This window comes from Silene latifolia, chromosome 7, assembly GCF_048544455.1.
Source record: "Silene latifolia isolate original U9 population chromosome 7, ASM4854445v1, whole genome shotgun sequence".
Lineage (NCBI taxonomy): Eukaryota > Viridiplantae > Streptophyta > Magnoliopsida > Caryophyllales > Caryophyllaceae > Silene > Silene latifolia.
In genome coordinates this window covers 4527319-4544825 of record NC_133532.1, presented here as the reverse complement: position 1 = coordinate 4544825, position 17507 = coordinate 4527319, and the positions used below count along the sequence as shown (strand labels likewise).

General features: G+C 35.9%; 1 protein-coding gene and 1 long non-coding RNA gene across 2 annotated transcripts; one reads left to right on the top strand and one right to left on the bottom strand.

Moving 5' to 3' along the window:
• Positions 1 to 1558: 1558 nt before the first annotated feature.
• On the bottom strand, positions 1559 to 13967 carry LOC141591458 (uncharacterized). The gene is made up of 6 exons (XR_012520876.1): positions 13643 to 13967; positions 12769 to 12894; positions 8110 to 8192; positions 4381 to 4549; positions 2836 to 2902; positions 1559 to 1938 (listed from the first exon to the last, which is right to left on the bottom strand). It is a non-coding gene; the product is annotated as an uncharacterized LOC141591458 (long non-coding RNA).
• Positions 13968 to 16576: 2609 nt separating this feature from the next.
• Positions 16577 to 17272, top strand: LOC141593162 (protein FAR1-RELATED SEQUENCE 5-like). Its single transcript, XM_074414115.1, has one exon. The coding sequence runs from the start codon at positions 16577 to 16579 to the stop codon at positions 17270 to 17272; it is 696 nt and encodes a 231-aa protein (XP_074270216.1).
• The last annotated feature ends 235 nt before the right edge of the window (positions 17273 to 17507 follow it).

The following is a 17507-nucleotide window of genomic DNA, read 5'->3' as shown; positions in this document are numbered from 1 at the left end:
GGTAAGTGGATTATACATCTGATGTAGTACATAGTATAGTTTTTTAGCATTAAGATAAAAATTTTGAGTTTTAATCTAAAATTTTTGAGATTTTTGAGTTTTATTATAAAGATTTTGAATTTATTTACTTAAACTTTAATCTCTAAAACTTATTTTATAACTCAAAAAAATTTGATTTTTGACATCATAAAACTAAAATGTAATTTATATACTCTATAGTACTCGAAAAAAATTACACAAAAATTCAAAAAATCATTAAGTATGATGTAGTACATCTGATGTACAATCCTTTTTCTCTTGGGGTTGGGCAGATAAAATAATAAGATATCACAAATTCTAAAACAAGACGATTTTCTACCGCGAAATTGTCATTTTCTAAAAAAATCGTTCGTTTAGTGTTGTTGATAATAGAGTATTTTTTATACAAATGGTTCGTCTCACACTGTGAGACCGTCCCATACAAGAGTTACTACACAAGACTTACTAAGGTATATATGAGTCACAAATTCTCCCTTATGACGGAGGGTATCCGTCACAAACTTGTGACGGATACCATATTGTCTCACAAAAAACCCATAAGGGTGAGAGAAGGAGCACATGGGGTGGGTGTCCACCTTGTCCCCTCTACCCATTTCCACTCACAAAATACCCGTCGCAAGATCCGACCCGTCAAAAGGGAGACCTACTGTATAAGAGTACCACCATATCATATCAAAATGTTCTTCGCTACAAATATTATGTGCTTTTCAGTTTTCATGTTAGACTATACATACTTTTTTGCTGTACTTGGTTGCACCGCGAGCTTCGCGCATTCTTCCAAGATATTTTAATCGTTTACGTTTAATATGTTTGTTAGCGTAATTTTCGGCCCGGTTGTAAGTACATGTTAGTGCGGCTCATAATGAAACTATTATTGTTGTATTGTTTTTATATGGTTGAATCGATCGTAAACAAAATTACAAACATTCGGAAGTAATTCGTATTTAGCTTTAGCGGAAGGGTGCATATCAGAATACAAATACGCCTTTTACTTGGAAGGTTAATTGTTACGCCCAAGATATTGACTCGTTTAGTTGGATTAATATCGATTCATGCATAGAGTTGGTTTGCTCGTGGACCGTTCTAGTTGATTATTAGTTATGTTGCTTTGGTTGCCCATGTTGTCAATGGTGACTGAAGCTAGCAAGGACGATAACCGTTCTATAGAAGGGAAACAATTGTTGTCGGCGGTGCGTAAGTTCAATGGTTACTTTGCTTTCATTTTAGCATAGTACACAACAATTGTATAGTAGAAACAAAAGAACGATAATCTGCTTTCACGAACTATAGCACGCCACTGTTACTTTCATGAACAACACTCCACCATAACTATAATGGTCAGAGAGGAACATGGCGAGGATAGCTCGAGCAATTCAAACATTCAATTCAAGGCTGAAGTTGAAGGCATTACTTTTTTAAATTATGCAGCTTATCTCACCCCTCACGATTCTTGGTACTGAGAAGTGAGAAGCTACACTATCAGCCAAAGAAAACGAAGGCTCAACAGAGGTAACAACAATAGAACGACAGAAACAAACACATCACATTGCTCAAACACATTACAGAGAATAGCAACACACGTGCCTACAGACCAAATTATTTTAATTTACTCCTCGATTTTGACACATGGAGAAGTGCGCACACACAGGAAGACACTACAAATCATAAATGACATTGTGGAACTTCGCTTGGCTACTTTAAGTGCATTGGTATCTGGAACATTTTGTGGGAACATTGCCTGGATGACAGCCTTGACATTATCGTATGCAATATTAACCTCTGCATTAGCTAGGAACCTGCCATCATGCCTGACCTGGGATTAGTCTGTTGCCATGCACTGATGCACCCATATTTCCTCATTTCCTCATGCTATGAAATTGGGTGTTGTTGAATCGTTTGCTGTGGAGTAAAGTTGTATGATGATCAGCAGAGAAAGTTAGTACTTGCACTAAATTGTAAAAGTACCTTGGCTATTGGGAGGAAACTGGCAGTAATTTCTTTTTGGAAATTTTGTAGAATTAACATGTAATGCTATTGTGAGTTACCAAGTACTACTTTTGCAGAAATTAATTAAAGGTAGTTATATAGAGTGTAGGTAAGACGTATATGCAACGAATGTAACACAAGCTACATGCATCGAGTTTGCCATTTATTTAGAACACATGCACTTGCAAGGAAGAAGATGATCGATCAAAAAGCAAGCAAATTCGATAAGAGTAGGGAATTACCATTGCAATTACGGAGTAGAGGGATTGTTTGCCGGAATTCTAAACAGATAGACTGATAAATAAATTAGACAATCGGTGCACAGGGAAAGCGTGTGTTGGATGTTAGATGGTCATTTCTAAATAGGCAATCCTGGTTTAAGATGTTAGATGATGGGTACTAATATAATAAGACCAGACTTGAACACCATTTTATTATATCACTCACTGTTTTACCTTCCACTTGGCACTCATTACTCTCCTCACTACTCCATCTACATTAACCACTGCTATTAGCCATCCTAAACATCAAGGACATTTAAGTGAAACACTTGGCTACGTAAGCGTTAATGTTCCGCTAAAAAGCCCTCACCCCAAGACTGGCAGAGTCACCAGTGTGTGTTCGTGTTCCTATGTGCTGTTCTCCCTCTCCTACAACATGGCTCCTCATCCACATAGCAAGGGTAAGAGGCAAATAGTTGGATAATAACCTTATGAAGTTCATCAAAGACAACGAATCAACTTATAGTCAATCAATTGCAGGAGAAATAAAGTTGTATATCAAACAATTAAGAAACTTATATCAGCTTACCTTCTTGTATGCCTTCTTAGCTCCTTCAATCACGTTTTGGCAGTGAATCTGCTCAAAGTCATCTTACCTTCATAATTGAAATTTAACAAATCAATGCCATTATCGAGAAAGTACGGAATATACAATCACAAATCTAATAAAGATAGCAAATCGTAGTTTCTAAAATAAGGACATTACAAAGGCAATATAATACTCAATCATCATCTTTATCAACCTGTCGTTGAAATGTAAAGAAGGATAGTCTCTCATTACAAAATAATGAGAACAAAGAAGAGTTACTACACAGGTATAACATCATCCATTATACACCTATAACCTATACACAACTCTCAAACACTATAGTTGTCACTATAGCAACAACCGCAGACTTCCAGACTTACTCTAGTACATTTCAGAGGAGCATAAGCAATGTCTGGGTATAAGCCTTCCACCAATTCCTTCTCAAGATAAAAGACATAAGTTTAACAATGTCATGAAGCAAGCTATTCCTAGAGACTTAAGAAGTGCGTGCATGCAACCAAATAACAAAAGATATATTTGAAAGAATCGCGCCTGAAGTAACATGGAAGTCGATTATGCTACAAATTGTGAAACTAAATCACATAAAGCATTAACAATATGCATTATGGGGTAAAATAACATGAAGGCAGAGATAAGCCCCCTTCCTAGGTTATTAGCTCACTATGAATCCAGAAATCCTTTGCAAGACCATAGTTTTAAAGTCACACTATCAAGAATATCTCTAAGCAGCGTAATTCTCATGAGCTGATCAGAAATACATCCTCGCATAACTCACAACTAAAAACCTTTGAACTTATATGGAGATGTTTGAGCAACTTAGATAGAAGACTTGAGAAAGAAATGTGATAACTTGGACACATTTTTCGTGTAGTTAGTTTAAAATTCGCCCCATCTTCGTGATAAGTTTGGGTTTCAACAACTTTTAAGCAAGAATATTCATAGGAAAATGGTATTCAAAAACCAGAAAGTGGTAATATTAATTATAAAGGCGCTTATTCTTTTATATTATAATAAATAAATACAGGAAAAAAAATTAAGAACGTAACAATAATAAGAACATCTTCGATATGTAAGTGATAATAGAGATTATCAATCATGAAGAGTAATCTTATAACTAAACACTTCAAAAAACGATGCATTTATTCATAGAATAATATATAGTAACATTTTCATGAATCAACGTAGCATCACGGATTCATTATCATAACCATAAAACCAACCGAGTTCAAAGTTTAAAGTCATAAGGATGTATTAATGCCAAACTTTCATGTTTCTTCACTTAACTGCAATCAAGGCTACAAAGATCATGCATAAGAATAACAACATTATCACAATGTGTCAATGAAGCCTGTAAATAACGGGGTACGGTTGTAAAGAGGGGAGATATGGATGTACGTGGCCTTCCCATATAAGCAACTGAGAGACTATAAAATCATGCATAACAGAAACAAGGCAAATCTGTGACAGTGGGAGAACATTCATTCAAACTGAAGGAGTAAAAGAAAAAGAGAGATGGTTAATTACCGGTGAAAGGGGGGAGGGGTTACGATACACCTGGAGACGAAATCAAAATCATTGAAACTTAATGACCGAATGCCTGAACTCCAAGCTACGACTCCTTGCATTGCCACTCTTGCTCTCGCCATTCCTTTTTCTACTTCTTCTTACTTCTCTTCAAGTGTTTCCATTCTTCCTGCAGTATTAGCCACACATGCATTTTCTTAAACAAGTGCTCCTTTATAAAAATGTTTAAGACGTGTAAAAAACAAATTTACAAACACAAAGCTCAAAAGCATAGTAGTTCGAATGGTAGCCAGTATTGAAAAAACGATTACAAAAAACCGTTTTATACGAGCTCTTATATGAGGCCACTTTTACACAAATTTGTGATTCTCAACTGACTCACATTAATTAACAACAATAAAGATAAATGAATTCAAAGGAAAAAAAAAAACTAAACAATGATTAGATATGAACATTTGTCCAGATTCTCATTCACGAGATTTGACATAGAAAGAAAAACACTCCCACTTCCCTTGTCCGACTTTCAAAAATTTAGCTAGAGATGCTAGCAGCAAAACAAGGCTAGGCCTACAAGTAACATTACATCTACTTCGCATTTAAATTAAAGCTACCTCTACACCGCGGTCCAGATATATGAACTCATCACTAATAACCACCTAAGCAAGTCAACTCTACATTCCATTAGACATTTTGATAATGAACTCCGGAGAAAGTGTCTGGCCTTTGTACATCAGAATACCAAAATGCACTCAAACATGTCAGACCCCCATTTCATAAGCAAACTTCATCAAACCGGTGCAAGGACTGTAGGTACTACTCTCTCGGCCTCAGTCATATGTTTACCTACAATTAAACTATCTTCACAAAGTACAAAAAAAGGGTGAACAAATGATTGGACGGAAGAGGTAAGCATTATCATCATTGTAAATATCATATGGCTCTTAATTAATAAGTTTGGTGTTTTTCATGTGAACCTTAATCAAACTAACCTGGTGTCTGCGATTGAATAAACAAAAGGGTTAAATATTCGGATATATTAACGTGCTAGAATAGGTCCGAACTACACCTGTAAAACGGGTCGGATCAGAACACGGGTCGGGTTAGGGTCATAATATGGGTCAAGAAATAATTTCTAACGCCTTTTTTTAACGATTTTTTAATCAAAAAAAAAAAAAATTGAAATGTGAAACATATTTAAAATCAATATTTAATCATATTCAATGTTTACATTAATTATATTGAGTCATTGACATAATTATTAAAAGGCGAAATTAACGATTACTCCCTTTTATATACTCCCTCCACACACCTATTTTCACCCCATTTGCTTTTGGGAGGTCAAAGTTTCCGAACTTTGACCGTAAATAACTTGGAGAATAAAAATTATTGGATTATAAAATAAAAACATTCACACTTATTTTCATGATAACTTTCACGAAAAAAAAATTCAAGAAAAAAAATGAACATATAGACGTCAAAAATTACGGTCAAAGTGCCGTCTTGGAGACCGCAATAAAGCAGATGGGGTGAAAATAGGTGTGTGGAGGGAGTACAACTTTTTCAATTTTACTCCCTTATATATTTTTTTTTTAAATTACTACCAAAACATGTGAATTGTTTTTTAAATTGATACCAATCCTAGAACACAGGCGAGTAATTTCATTTTTTCCGGCAGATTCAAATTTTTTTCCCTAAAATTGTGTTTTAGATGACCAAACTACCCTTTTATGTTACATTTACTCCGCATCTTCTTCATTCATTCATAATTGTTCATTCATTTCAATTTCCTCTCTCTTCTCTTATTAAATTCCCTATATTCACACCCAGATTTGTAGGTAAGAGAGGGTTGTGTAAAATTTGAGGGCGATGAAGTTTGAGGCTGATGGATGAAGTTTTACTGTGCTTGGGAGATAAAAGGGGAGGTTTTTAGGTTAAAAGTAGGTAAGAGAGGGTTGTGTAAAATGAAGAGTTAAAATGAGGGTTGTTTTAATGAAGGCATATCGGTCCATCAAATACTTTTTCCACTGGAAAAGAGGATTGATATCAATTTAAAAAAAAATTCACATGTTTTGGTAGTAATTTTTAAAAAAATTTATAAAAGGGAGTAAAATTGAAAAAGTTGTATATAAAAGGGAGTAATCGTTAATTTCGCCTTATTAAAAAAAAGTTTTTTTAATAATTATTTTATTATTAAATATTATAAAAGTTATAGAAAATTGACTTTTTAAGTACGTTTGTATTTTTAAGTAATAAAAAAAAATTAACTATTTTTTCAAATATAATATATAAATATTAATATTTTAATAAAATTCTTGATTTACCTTTAACCCAACGGGTCGAGCCGTTCGGGTCGGGTCATTTCGGGTTCGGTTCAAACTGGTCGCCGGGTCGAAATTTTCGGGTCTTGACCCTAAATAAACAGGTCGGGTCAGAGAATTTGACAGGCCTAGTCCGAACTATGGGTACAACAAGTTGCTAAGCATTGCCATTATTTATTTGGCAAGCATTTCTCATGAAGAGAACATAGCTTCAATCTTTCATGGAGAAAGAATACTTTTGACAAGTTCCGGGCAATCCTTTGATTATAAAATTAAGTAGCAGACTCTACAAATTTTTCCTTTCCCTCGAATTCTTCATTAAACGGCAATGAAGTTCATAACAACAACAACAACAACAACAACAACAACATCAGAGCCTTAATCCCAAAATGATTTGGGGTCGGCTGACATGAATCATCTTTTCGAACCGTCCATGGGTGAACGCACGCCTCAAAATGCGAATAAAAAAAAAGGGAAGATGAAAAACAAAAAGGAAGAACGAAAATGTAATGGAAAGTCAAGGTGAACTTAGGGGTTTTAAAGTCGAATTCCGTCTTTCTTTTATAAAAACTTAAAATTTAAATCGAAAGAAAAGATTAAAACGATTTTTAGTGTTTTTTATTTAATTTAAAGAAATTAATTTATTTATTTTTCTCTCCTTTATTACACTTTTTAACCAACCACTTTCTTATAGATTTTACCTGGTTCATTCCGGATCCTTAACTCTAGTTCATAACAATTGACATAATTTAACACACACACACACACACACACACACACACACACACACACACTTACACTTACACTTACACTTACACTTACACATACACTTACACCTACACCTTAAGGGGCGCTGGATGGTCACTATCATGGTCAAACACGTCCACATGTGAGAGCATTATAGCACAGGCAGGTCACAATGCTAGACTATATCCTAAAGTCTGTGTTCCACCTGCCTCCTTTGAATGTGTCATTTTTTTATTCGGCTGTGATTATGTTGGCTTGGCCGGGGGCTGTCTAAATTGAGCAAGTCCTTATCAGTAAAAAAAATTAGATTAGTGGATGGAGAAAACAAAACTAACCACCCTTAGATCTCGGGTTGGCTATCGGTAAAGGAAGCATAGGCCCGATCCTTACTTTTCTTTTCTATTAGCGAACTACCCGTGTTTACCTCTTTGCTTTTAGCAAAGGGCGCTCGAACTACCCAGTTTAGTTCTTCCATGATTGCTTCATCAAGGAAAGCCACTCAATTTTATTTCCTACCGGAAACAATTTAATCCCAGAATATAATAGAAGATCTTACTGAACGATAATCTTTTAAAATCAATCTAAAGGAAAAAGCAAAGCAAGTAAGATCCAACAGTATATCAACAACTAATTTTAATTTCCGAACTCGCATTGTAGCTCATACCAACCAAGTAAACCAGCCGCTCGGAAGTTCATTATTTCCGTTTGGGTTGTATTTCAGTAGTCTGGCCCAAATGAATTTCCGACCTGAAAAAAACAGACTTAGATTGATGAAATATACTATATAAAGTAGTAATTGATGAGAGCAGCCCTGACAAACAAAAATCCAATAGCGCTTTGAAAACGACAGAATATAATTCTTAATGAACCAATCTGCCTTATCAACTGTGCATTAATAATTCACATATGAACCCATTTAATCATCTTATAAATGATTGAAATTTTCAGAACTTACATGACACAGAATCTGCAGGTTTCAAGACAGCCAAATTGAATTAAGACAAATACGAGATAGATAGAAACCCTGAAACAAAGATTTGATTCAGAGGTGTTATCTACACATGAAACTCTACATGTGATAAAAAGATCTGGGTGGCACAGTACGAATTTCAGGACTTACATAAGGTAGTAGGTGTATTTAGTAAGAGCACAACTGTAAAAATAAATTTGCCACCATTAAATTCAATTCACAGCCACCAGCGTACTCGAGAAACGTGTATTGGACACACTATACAAGATCATCATCACACTGTAAAATGAATAACACTCACCTCTAATAAGAGTGACTAACAAAGTCACATATATAACTATATATATACATATAGAGAGAGAGAGAAAAGAGATCAACTAAGGCCAAGTATATGTATTGAGTCCATAAGTTCTATTAAGGGCCATTGGATGGTGAAAATGGATGGCCAAGATCAACCCCAAAAAAGTGTGTTTAATAGCTAATCTCACCATCTCTCTCCTCCTTCACTAATCCACTCTAATTAATCACTAATTTACTATATATTTGTTTTCCACTCATCCATTTCTCTTTCATCTTACACATTTCACTTCTCTCTTCTCTCAAACTCTAAAAAAAAAAAAACCCCAAAAAATCCAAATAAATAAAAAACCCAAAAATCCAAATAAATAAAAAAACCCAAAACACCCAAAAAAATCAAAAAATCAAAAATCCAAACAAATAAAAAAGTTCTCTTCCTCTACACCACCACCCCACCCGACACCACCCACCGCCACGACCCACCGTCTCACAACCACCGCCGCCGCCAACCCCACCGCCGCCGGAACGTTTTTTTTTTATATATATATATATATATATATATATATATCCGTAATATAAGATGCATAAATAGTTTGAGGGCATTATCTTCCTCCTACAAGACATGAAATCCTTACAACAAACAAAATATTGGACAAAAACATCATTACTCCCTTTCCCTCTTCTCCCTTCATGCCATTGTATCCAAGAATTCCATTATACTCCAAACATAATAGAAATCGTAATTCCTTTTACCTATTACGTTCTTACCCACTTATGACCCAATATCTATAAAACGTTTCAATCATATGTGCTTTCTCTAATTCCAAATGCTTGTGAAAATGTCACCAATTAAAGACCTCCCAAAACACAAGTTTATAGTTAAAATTAGGCTACCAGCGAGCTCAAAATGACATTATCTAAATGGACCTCAGTCCTCAGAGCATCAAAAATCAAGTCGATTCCCATACTAACTCCACCATACACGATTATTAAGTACCACCCCATATTGCATTTCTTTTCCATATATACACAATCTATCCTATGAGGTTAGAATCAGGATCCGGATATTTTTTTTTTCCTCAATCGAAAAAAGGTCATAGACCTCCACACACAAATAATGTGCACAGCCTCAGCCGGGTGAAAGACACAAAAGACAAGAGTAGACAAGAGTACTCGCAGGAGAGAATTAAGGGGAAAATTCCCTCAGGAATCCCAACTTTGATGTGTCTTTCATTTTTAATCTCAACTTGTAATCTTCCCAATAATCTCAACTATACATCATCTCTTCCGAATTCACACATTTATCAACCAGAGGAGGAATAATTGGCGGAATTGTTGATAAATGGACTTAAAAATGGTCAGTGAACTTTGTTAATTGTTATACTAACTTTTTCTCAAATCTGTGTTACTTTATTTACTTTGTACCTCTAAATTATCCTAACTTATGAAATCGCATCTCTTACCCATCATACTATTCTCTTATTTTTCTTTCTTCGTTCTTATTATGAAATCCCACATTCCCACCTCTTCCCTTTTGTTTTTCTTTAATATGTCTTTGTCATGTAATAGATGAACTAAATTTGAAAAAGTCAGCAGAAAATGAAGGAGAAATGTCAGTGATCAATCCTCTTGAAAATCAAGGAGCAATTGGCTGATAGGTGTAAAGTCGGAATAAACTAATCGGAGTACAACATCCTAATAGGCTAAAAACAACAGTTATCCGTAATCATTTGAAACTGTTTTCATCAGATTGGGGGGTTATGCTGTCACCAGGCCTCGTTTCGAGCCCCCGCCCCGCCCCGACCTTGTAAACAGGCAGCTGCTGCCTTTTCCCAACCGCTAGCAGTCATTAACAAAACGACTCCCTCCGTCCTTTCTTTCGAGCCAGGGGAAGAACTCTTTAACTCCGGGAGCGGAAGATTCAATTAACCGAGATTCAGAGTGCTACTAATTCTTCTTCAGCTTCTGCCTCGTAAGCGCGTAAGGAAAAAGCAGGTGCGAACCCAGGATGAGATGGAAATGGTAGTTTGATAGATAGAGAAAACCATCTAGAGGATATGAACGACCAAATTTCCACTCTAACAAGTTCTTTTTTTATTATTCAAGAGGCTTACTAAACTGAAAACCCATCATAAATTCATAAACTACTTCAACAAATCAATTAAAAAACAGCACGGAAAATTATGTAAACTAAATTACCGAGATGAAGAAATAGAAGGGATAATCACCTAGAGGGTAGGAAACAAGGGGAGACACCATTCCAATTGAATTTAATTACTAACGACAACGAAGGCGACAGCAGCAACAACACCAGCGACAGTAATATTGAACTAATTTTAACTGTTTTCCCTCTTCATATCTCAATATTGTGAATCACAAAATTTGGACATCTTATCTTGGAGGACAAATTTGGATAATTTGGCATCTGACCATTTACATCCATTTCATAGATGCACTCATGCTAACGTTTGTTGCTTTAACACATTTGAGTAAGAAAAAAAAATAAGTTGCAAATTCTATATTTAAAAGTTCGCTGCAGTTTTGTTACTGAACCTTACCAAACTTACACTTCTCTTAGCAGAACCAAAAGAAAAGTACACATGATAAAACTAAAATAGTATTTGAAGCCCTATATCTCAAATGACACAGTATTTCACTTTAGCAAACTTCAAATTTTCAACTTTGTGAATGTACTAATGTTATGAAGACGTGTCCTAGGCGTAGCCGTAGGTACAGAAGGAGATCAAAGTAAGGAGAAAAAAAAAAGACGGAGGATGAGCAATAAACATAGATGAGCGATTCGAAAAAAAACAATTTTAACCCATCAAATTCAAATTCTTCGACCGCTTCACCAAAACTCACCTCACACATAAAAACCAATAATTGTATAAAAGTAAAAGGTGCATATTACAAGACACAAATATTTGTGAATTCATCAATAGGATCTTGAAAACCACGTGAAAACCTTGTAATATTCATCAATATGACAATTTAGGTGTTCACATATGAAATTTAGCTACACCTCACAAGAAGTTACTGTTTTTCCTGAGTAAAGCGCATAAGAAAACAAGACAAAATTGAATCTCAAATTGTGTGTAATTTAACAGAGAAATGGAAAGAGGTGAGGAAACCGCTAGTATTACGGTATTACCACCGAAGTGATACAAGATTACACGGTATTTCTTCGTAGACACATGTTGCATATGATAAATCAAATTATTATTACTTATAGCAAATAATATACAATCCTAACATCTAGATACCTATAACCTAGCTAACTCTTGCCTTTATAAATCATTCAACAGAAAAAGACTATATCTTGATATAGCAATAAGCATCTAAGATAAGGGTCACAAGTCACAACATAGAATGGTCATTGCTTCGGAAAAATTATAATGATCACAAATTAAATCTTGCTAAAAAGAAATATTAATGGTAAAGAGGTTTATTCACGAGCACCCACAAAATGAACACCAAAAAGTCCACATGGAGTCACGCACAAAGGAAGTATGATATATTATAATTTAGTATAAAGGCTCTGACTTCCTTCCATCAACTAAGAATGCATCATAGATGAAAATTATGCTCACATTTAGTAATCAGCTCTCTCTTCTGTATACTGTGCACATAAAACAAGCTAATAAGCTGCTGTTGAATGTTGATAACCTCTGTCGTAAACTAAAACATTAGACAAACAACTTTCTTCATTTTTGTACTTTTATGTCATTACTTCATTATGATGTATAGCAGCTTAATCTAAGAGAAGCAGATTAACGTAAGCAAGAGCAAGAATGTGATTGTCAAGAACTGTATAAGGAAAGTTAAATTTTCCTATAATTCAACATCCAACTTCCAACTTCAACCCTCTTCTATGTCATCGAACTATGAACGTGAAATCTGAATACTTTTAAAGAACCAAGTGTAAGAGAAGAAATCCCATTAAATCTCATTAGTGGTGAACTAAATAGCCACAATTCTCTAACAGGAATACATAAAAAGCATATAAATAGATCATCTACATAATAAGGACAGCAGGAGTTTCATTTGCTAATTTACCTCATCATCTCGCACCACTCTTGACTTCCTTCGACACTCAAGCTCACCTATTTTGCCTCTTTCCAAGCCATGCATCCTTAATGCTGCCAACGTCAGTTCCGCCATCACACAATCAGGCGTGACCTCCTTCACGACCAGCATAGTCGGACCCCATGCACAAAATGAACGAATGGTAGAATAATTAATGAATATGAAATGAGGAAGAACCTTTACAACAACCGTACACACCTCTTTCATTGTCATGAAGAGTCAAGCATGGAAAGGTACAATTCAAAAATGAAACTACAAAAGAAATAATAGAAATAAAACTTGTCTCTGACCTTACATATAGACTCAAAATAACTCAATTTTCAAGCCACAAGCCAAACGAAACGAATTTCCCGCCCAACAACCCTACTATGCTCATATCCTACTTTTGTTCCTCGACCTTATCCAACTTATGTAGCATGCCTACTGTGGTTTATGATGTTTATAACTCTATATCACTTGATGTATTGGGTACAATCACTTCTTCTAAATTCAATACAACTAACATTCAACTTTCATCTTCTATATTGGATAAAACCATTAAGATTCATTATTTCTGAAATCTCAATCACCATGTCGTGCTCCAAACATACAATTCCCAACAACTCGGAACCTCTTATACTTGTTAATCTCACCATCCGGACAAATTATATCCAAAACTAAACTTCAAAAACAAGCAACATGTCTAACCACCATGGATATATATACAACAAACAACAAAAAGCACGATATGATATTAAATTATTAATGAATAAAATTGAGTAAATACTGTATGACGAAATTGAATGAACTGTATAGAAGATGAAGTAATAAAAAATAAAATTAGGGTTTAGGAGATGATAATTACCTGGTGTTCTAGACCGTCACCAATGTCCGATGATCCTCCTTGCATTCTCGATTAATCTGTCATCGACACCAACTTGTTGATTTCTTTTGCGGATAAATAAAAGTAAAAGGTGTTTGTGAAAGGAGGTGGTAGAGAGGAAAGCAAAGGAAAATCACAGAGGAAGGTGACAGTGACGGTGACGGTGACGGTGACGGTGACGGTGACGGTGACGGTGTATGTGATGCCGGAAGTTTTGGGAGAAAATAATTGAGCATTTGAGAGAAGGTGAAAGAGGAAATGATTGAGGAACGAGGAATAAAAGCAGTTCATTGATATGAAAGAATTTGGGTTTGGTCATTTTACTTGGTTCAAGCTATAGACCTAAGGAAAGCAACCCTACTAAAAACACTGATTCGAGATCCGAAATTAATCTGAACTATATTACTCGAATGTGACCTGAAATTCGAATTGATCCGACCTGGTCGAACATGACTCGGGCTTTCTTGACCCGTAATTACCACCCAACCCTAAAATAACCCGACAAAACATAACTTTAATTAAACCGTAAAGACTTGAAATGGTTTCTCTCTCTTATTCATTGACCGAAAATTGACCCGACCCGCTTGACCCGAAAAAAACTCGACCAACAAACCTGAAAAGACCCAAAAACCAAAATGACCGACCCCGACATGAATTAACCCGAAATCAACTGACATGGCCCAAACTGGCCAACCCAACCCGATTGACCCGTTTGTCGGGTCTAGGTTCAACTATTTACACTACTTTGGTTTTCGGTCCTGTCCTATACCAAAATAAAAAGAACGCATACCGAACCATGAACTGAACTTATATGACCAAAGTACCATTAAATTTGTAAAATTATTGATTTTATGTCCTACATTATTTACACGTATTATAAGTTATACTCCTATTATAAGTAATGTACTGGTAGAATGGAGTTGAATGGAGGAAGTATCATTTATTTTGATTATTACGACCTCCCAGAGGTCTAATTTTACATAATACACCATATTTGGATGACTATCACATTCGATCTATATGATCTATTTGGTACGGTTCGGTTCGATTTGGTCCACACATTTTTGTGGTTCATACTAGACCAGGCGAATATTAACATGGCCTAGATCTCGATCCAACATTTAAACAATTTGAACCTTGGTCAAAGAGTTTGGTCTGGTCTGATCCACGCGTTTTTGTGGTCCGAACCTGACCGGGCGAATAAAAATATTGTCTAGTTCCTGGTCCAACTTCTAACCCGTATTTGGACTTTCGTTCAAAGAATTTGGTCTGGTCCATTTCGATCTCGGACCAATAAACAACCCTATTCATTAGATAAATAGTTACCCTTACACACCTTTAATACGGTGTTAGATACTATTTGGTTGAGTAAGGATTCGAATCGGGTAGGATTAAAATAGGGTCCTGCTATACGTCGTCGACAAATTACTAAATATCGTCGACAATTAACGTAAATTTCCAAGTTTGCCCTCCATATCATAACTCCATATCCGTCTCACCAAAATGCAATTTCCGTCTCAAAACAGAAATGAAATTACCGTCTCACTAAAACACAAGTCACCGTCTCACTAAAATATTTCAAACAAAAAAAGAAGTCGGGTTTTGTAATTAACAACATGAACGGGAACGATTTTAACAACGATTTCAACAATGAAGCTAGTAACGAGGTTAGTTTACGATTTAGTTTTGTTAAAAATTTATGTTTTATTATCGTTTGAATCCCGAATTAGGATAGATGCCATGAATGTAGACGGAATTATGATAGAATTTGTGACGGATTTATATGAAAAAGCAATTAAAAAAAAAAAAAAAAAAAACGTGAAATGGGCCTGGACGAAGAAATTTTTCGTCCAGCCCAGGTCTTGGACGAAAAATTCCTTCGTCTATAATGGGCCTTGGACGAAGGAATTTTTCGTCAAGACACTGGCCGACGAAAAATTCCTTCGTCCCAAGGCCCATTATGACGAAGGAATTCTTCGTCCAGCCCAAATCACGTATATTTTTTTTTTTTCTTTTTTTTTGTTTCCGACTCGTTTTGTATAAAATAATTAATTTCCGTCTTTGTATTAAAATTTTTTATTTTTAATAGTTTCCGACAATTCAAATAATTAATTTCCGTTATTTCCGACTCGTTGTGTATAAAATAATTAAATACCGTTTTTGTATTATAAAACAATTGAATTAATTAATTACCGTCTTTATATGAAATTTTTATCTTTAACATTTCCGACTCGTTTTGTAAAAAATAACTTATTACCGTGTTTGTATTAATTTTATATTATTTTTTATTTACTTCGACTCGTTCCGTAGCAAATAATTAATTAATAACTAACTTATTGAAATGCGTGCGCAGTGATTAACGATGGAGACGGTGTTGATTACTCGGATCATTTTACGACAACCGATTTTTGCATCTAGTATTGAAGCGTTTAATTGGGCATATGAGATCGGACTCCGACTCGGGTTTGGTATAAAAAGAGCAAGCAACAAGAAAGTTGGTCGTAACACGAATTTGAGACAACGTTATTTTGTTTGTCGGATGGGTGGAAAAGGTCCCGTAAATAAGGATGTCGATTCTTTAATGAGGGGTAACACGCTACCGCGTGGTGCAATTGCAAATTTTCAATGAAAGTTGTTGAATTAGAAGAGAATAAGTGGCAGCTTGTGATGAGATCCGGGTTTCATAATTATGGTTTAACGTTGTATTGTGACGGCGACAGATACTTTGCAAAGTTTGATGACGAGGAGTTGGCTTATATCGATGCCCAAGTTAGAGCTCACGTTAGACCGGCAATTATTAGTGCGGGTTTGCATCAGCGGAATCCGGAAAAGTCAAGACCTAATCGGCGACAAATTTACAACCGTTCTCAGAAAGTAAGGGCCGAGGAAAGAGAAGGGAGAAACCCGTCACAACAGATGTTAGCACTTGCGGTTCAGCATAAGTACGTTCATTATTGGGTCACTGATCAGGAGACTGACGAGCTAACCCACGTGTTCATGTCTCATCCCGAAGCCGTTAAGATGTTTCGATCATACTATTATGTGGTACAGATCTATTCCACGTACAAGACAAATGAATACCGTCTTCCGCTTGTTGAGATGGTTGGAGTCACACCCGTCGGGAAGAGCTTTGTCATCGCGTATGCTCTTGTGACGCATGAGTCCGAGGAGAAATATTTGTGGGTCCTACGGAAACTGAAGGCCCTGCTCAATGATGTCGTTCAACCTAATGTTATTGTTACTGATTGCGAGGGAGGTTTGTTGAACGCGATTCCCATTGTTTTTCCGGATTCGTCTCACTTGCTATGTCTTTGGCATATATATTCTAACGTGGAGACGAAAGCACTTGATATCACGAAACAAGATGGTTGGGCTAAGCACATAACTTTTACCTTGTTTACTGCGGTTGTCGAGGCGGAGACCGAAGAAAGGTTTAATGTTGCGTGGGGCAAATTGGCAAGGGAATGGGCGGGAGTGGCGGCTTATATTGAGAGGCAATGGTTCCCGCACTTGGAAAAATGGGCCAAGTATAGAACGAACAAGATAAGTCATTTTGGGAATACTTCTACATCCCGGGTTGAGTCGGCTCATGCGAATTTGAAGAGATGGTGAATAGCGCGAAATCGCGATTGATAGCATCCGGATTCGGTTTCATTCTTTGATGGAAACGCAACATGTTGAGATCCGACACTTGTTGGAGTTACTAGAACGAAGCGGTTGACGGGGATTCAGAGATTATTTTCCAGACTATCCTATAAAATATCAAAGAATGCCATCATTGATTTGCGTGAAGAATACGAAAGGGGTGCCAAGATGACGGAAGATGCCTTGATGATCGATTGCGGTT

Bases quoted from the DNA above. Each gene is read 5' to 3' on its own strand.
- LOC141593162 (XM_074414115.1), top strand. From the start codon at position 16,577: ATGTTAGCACTTGCGGTTCAGCATAAGTACGTTCATTATTGGGTCACT.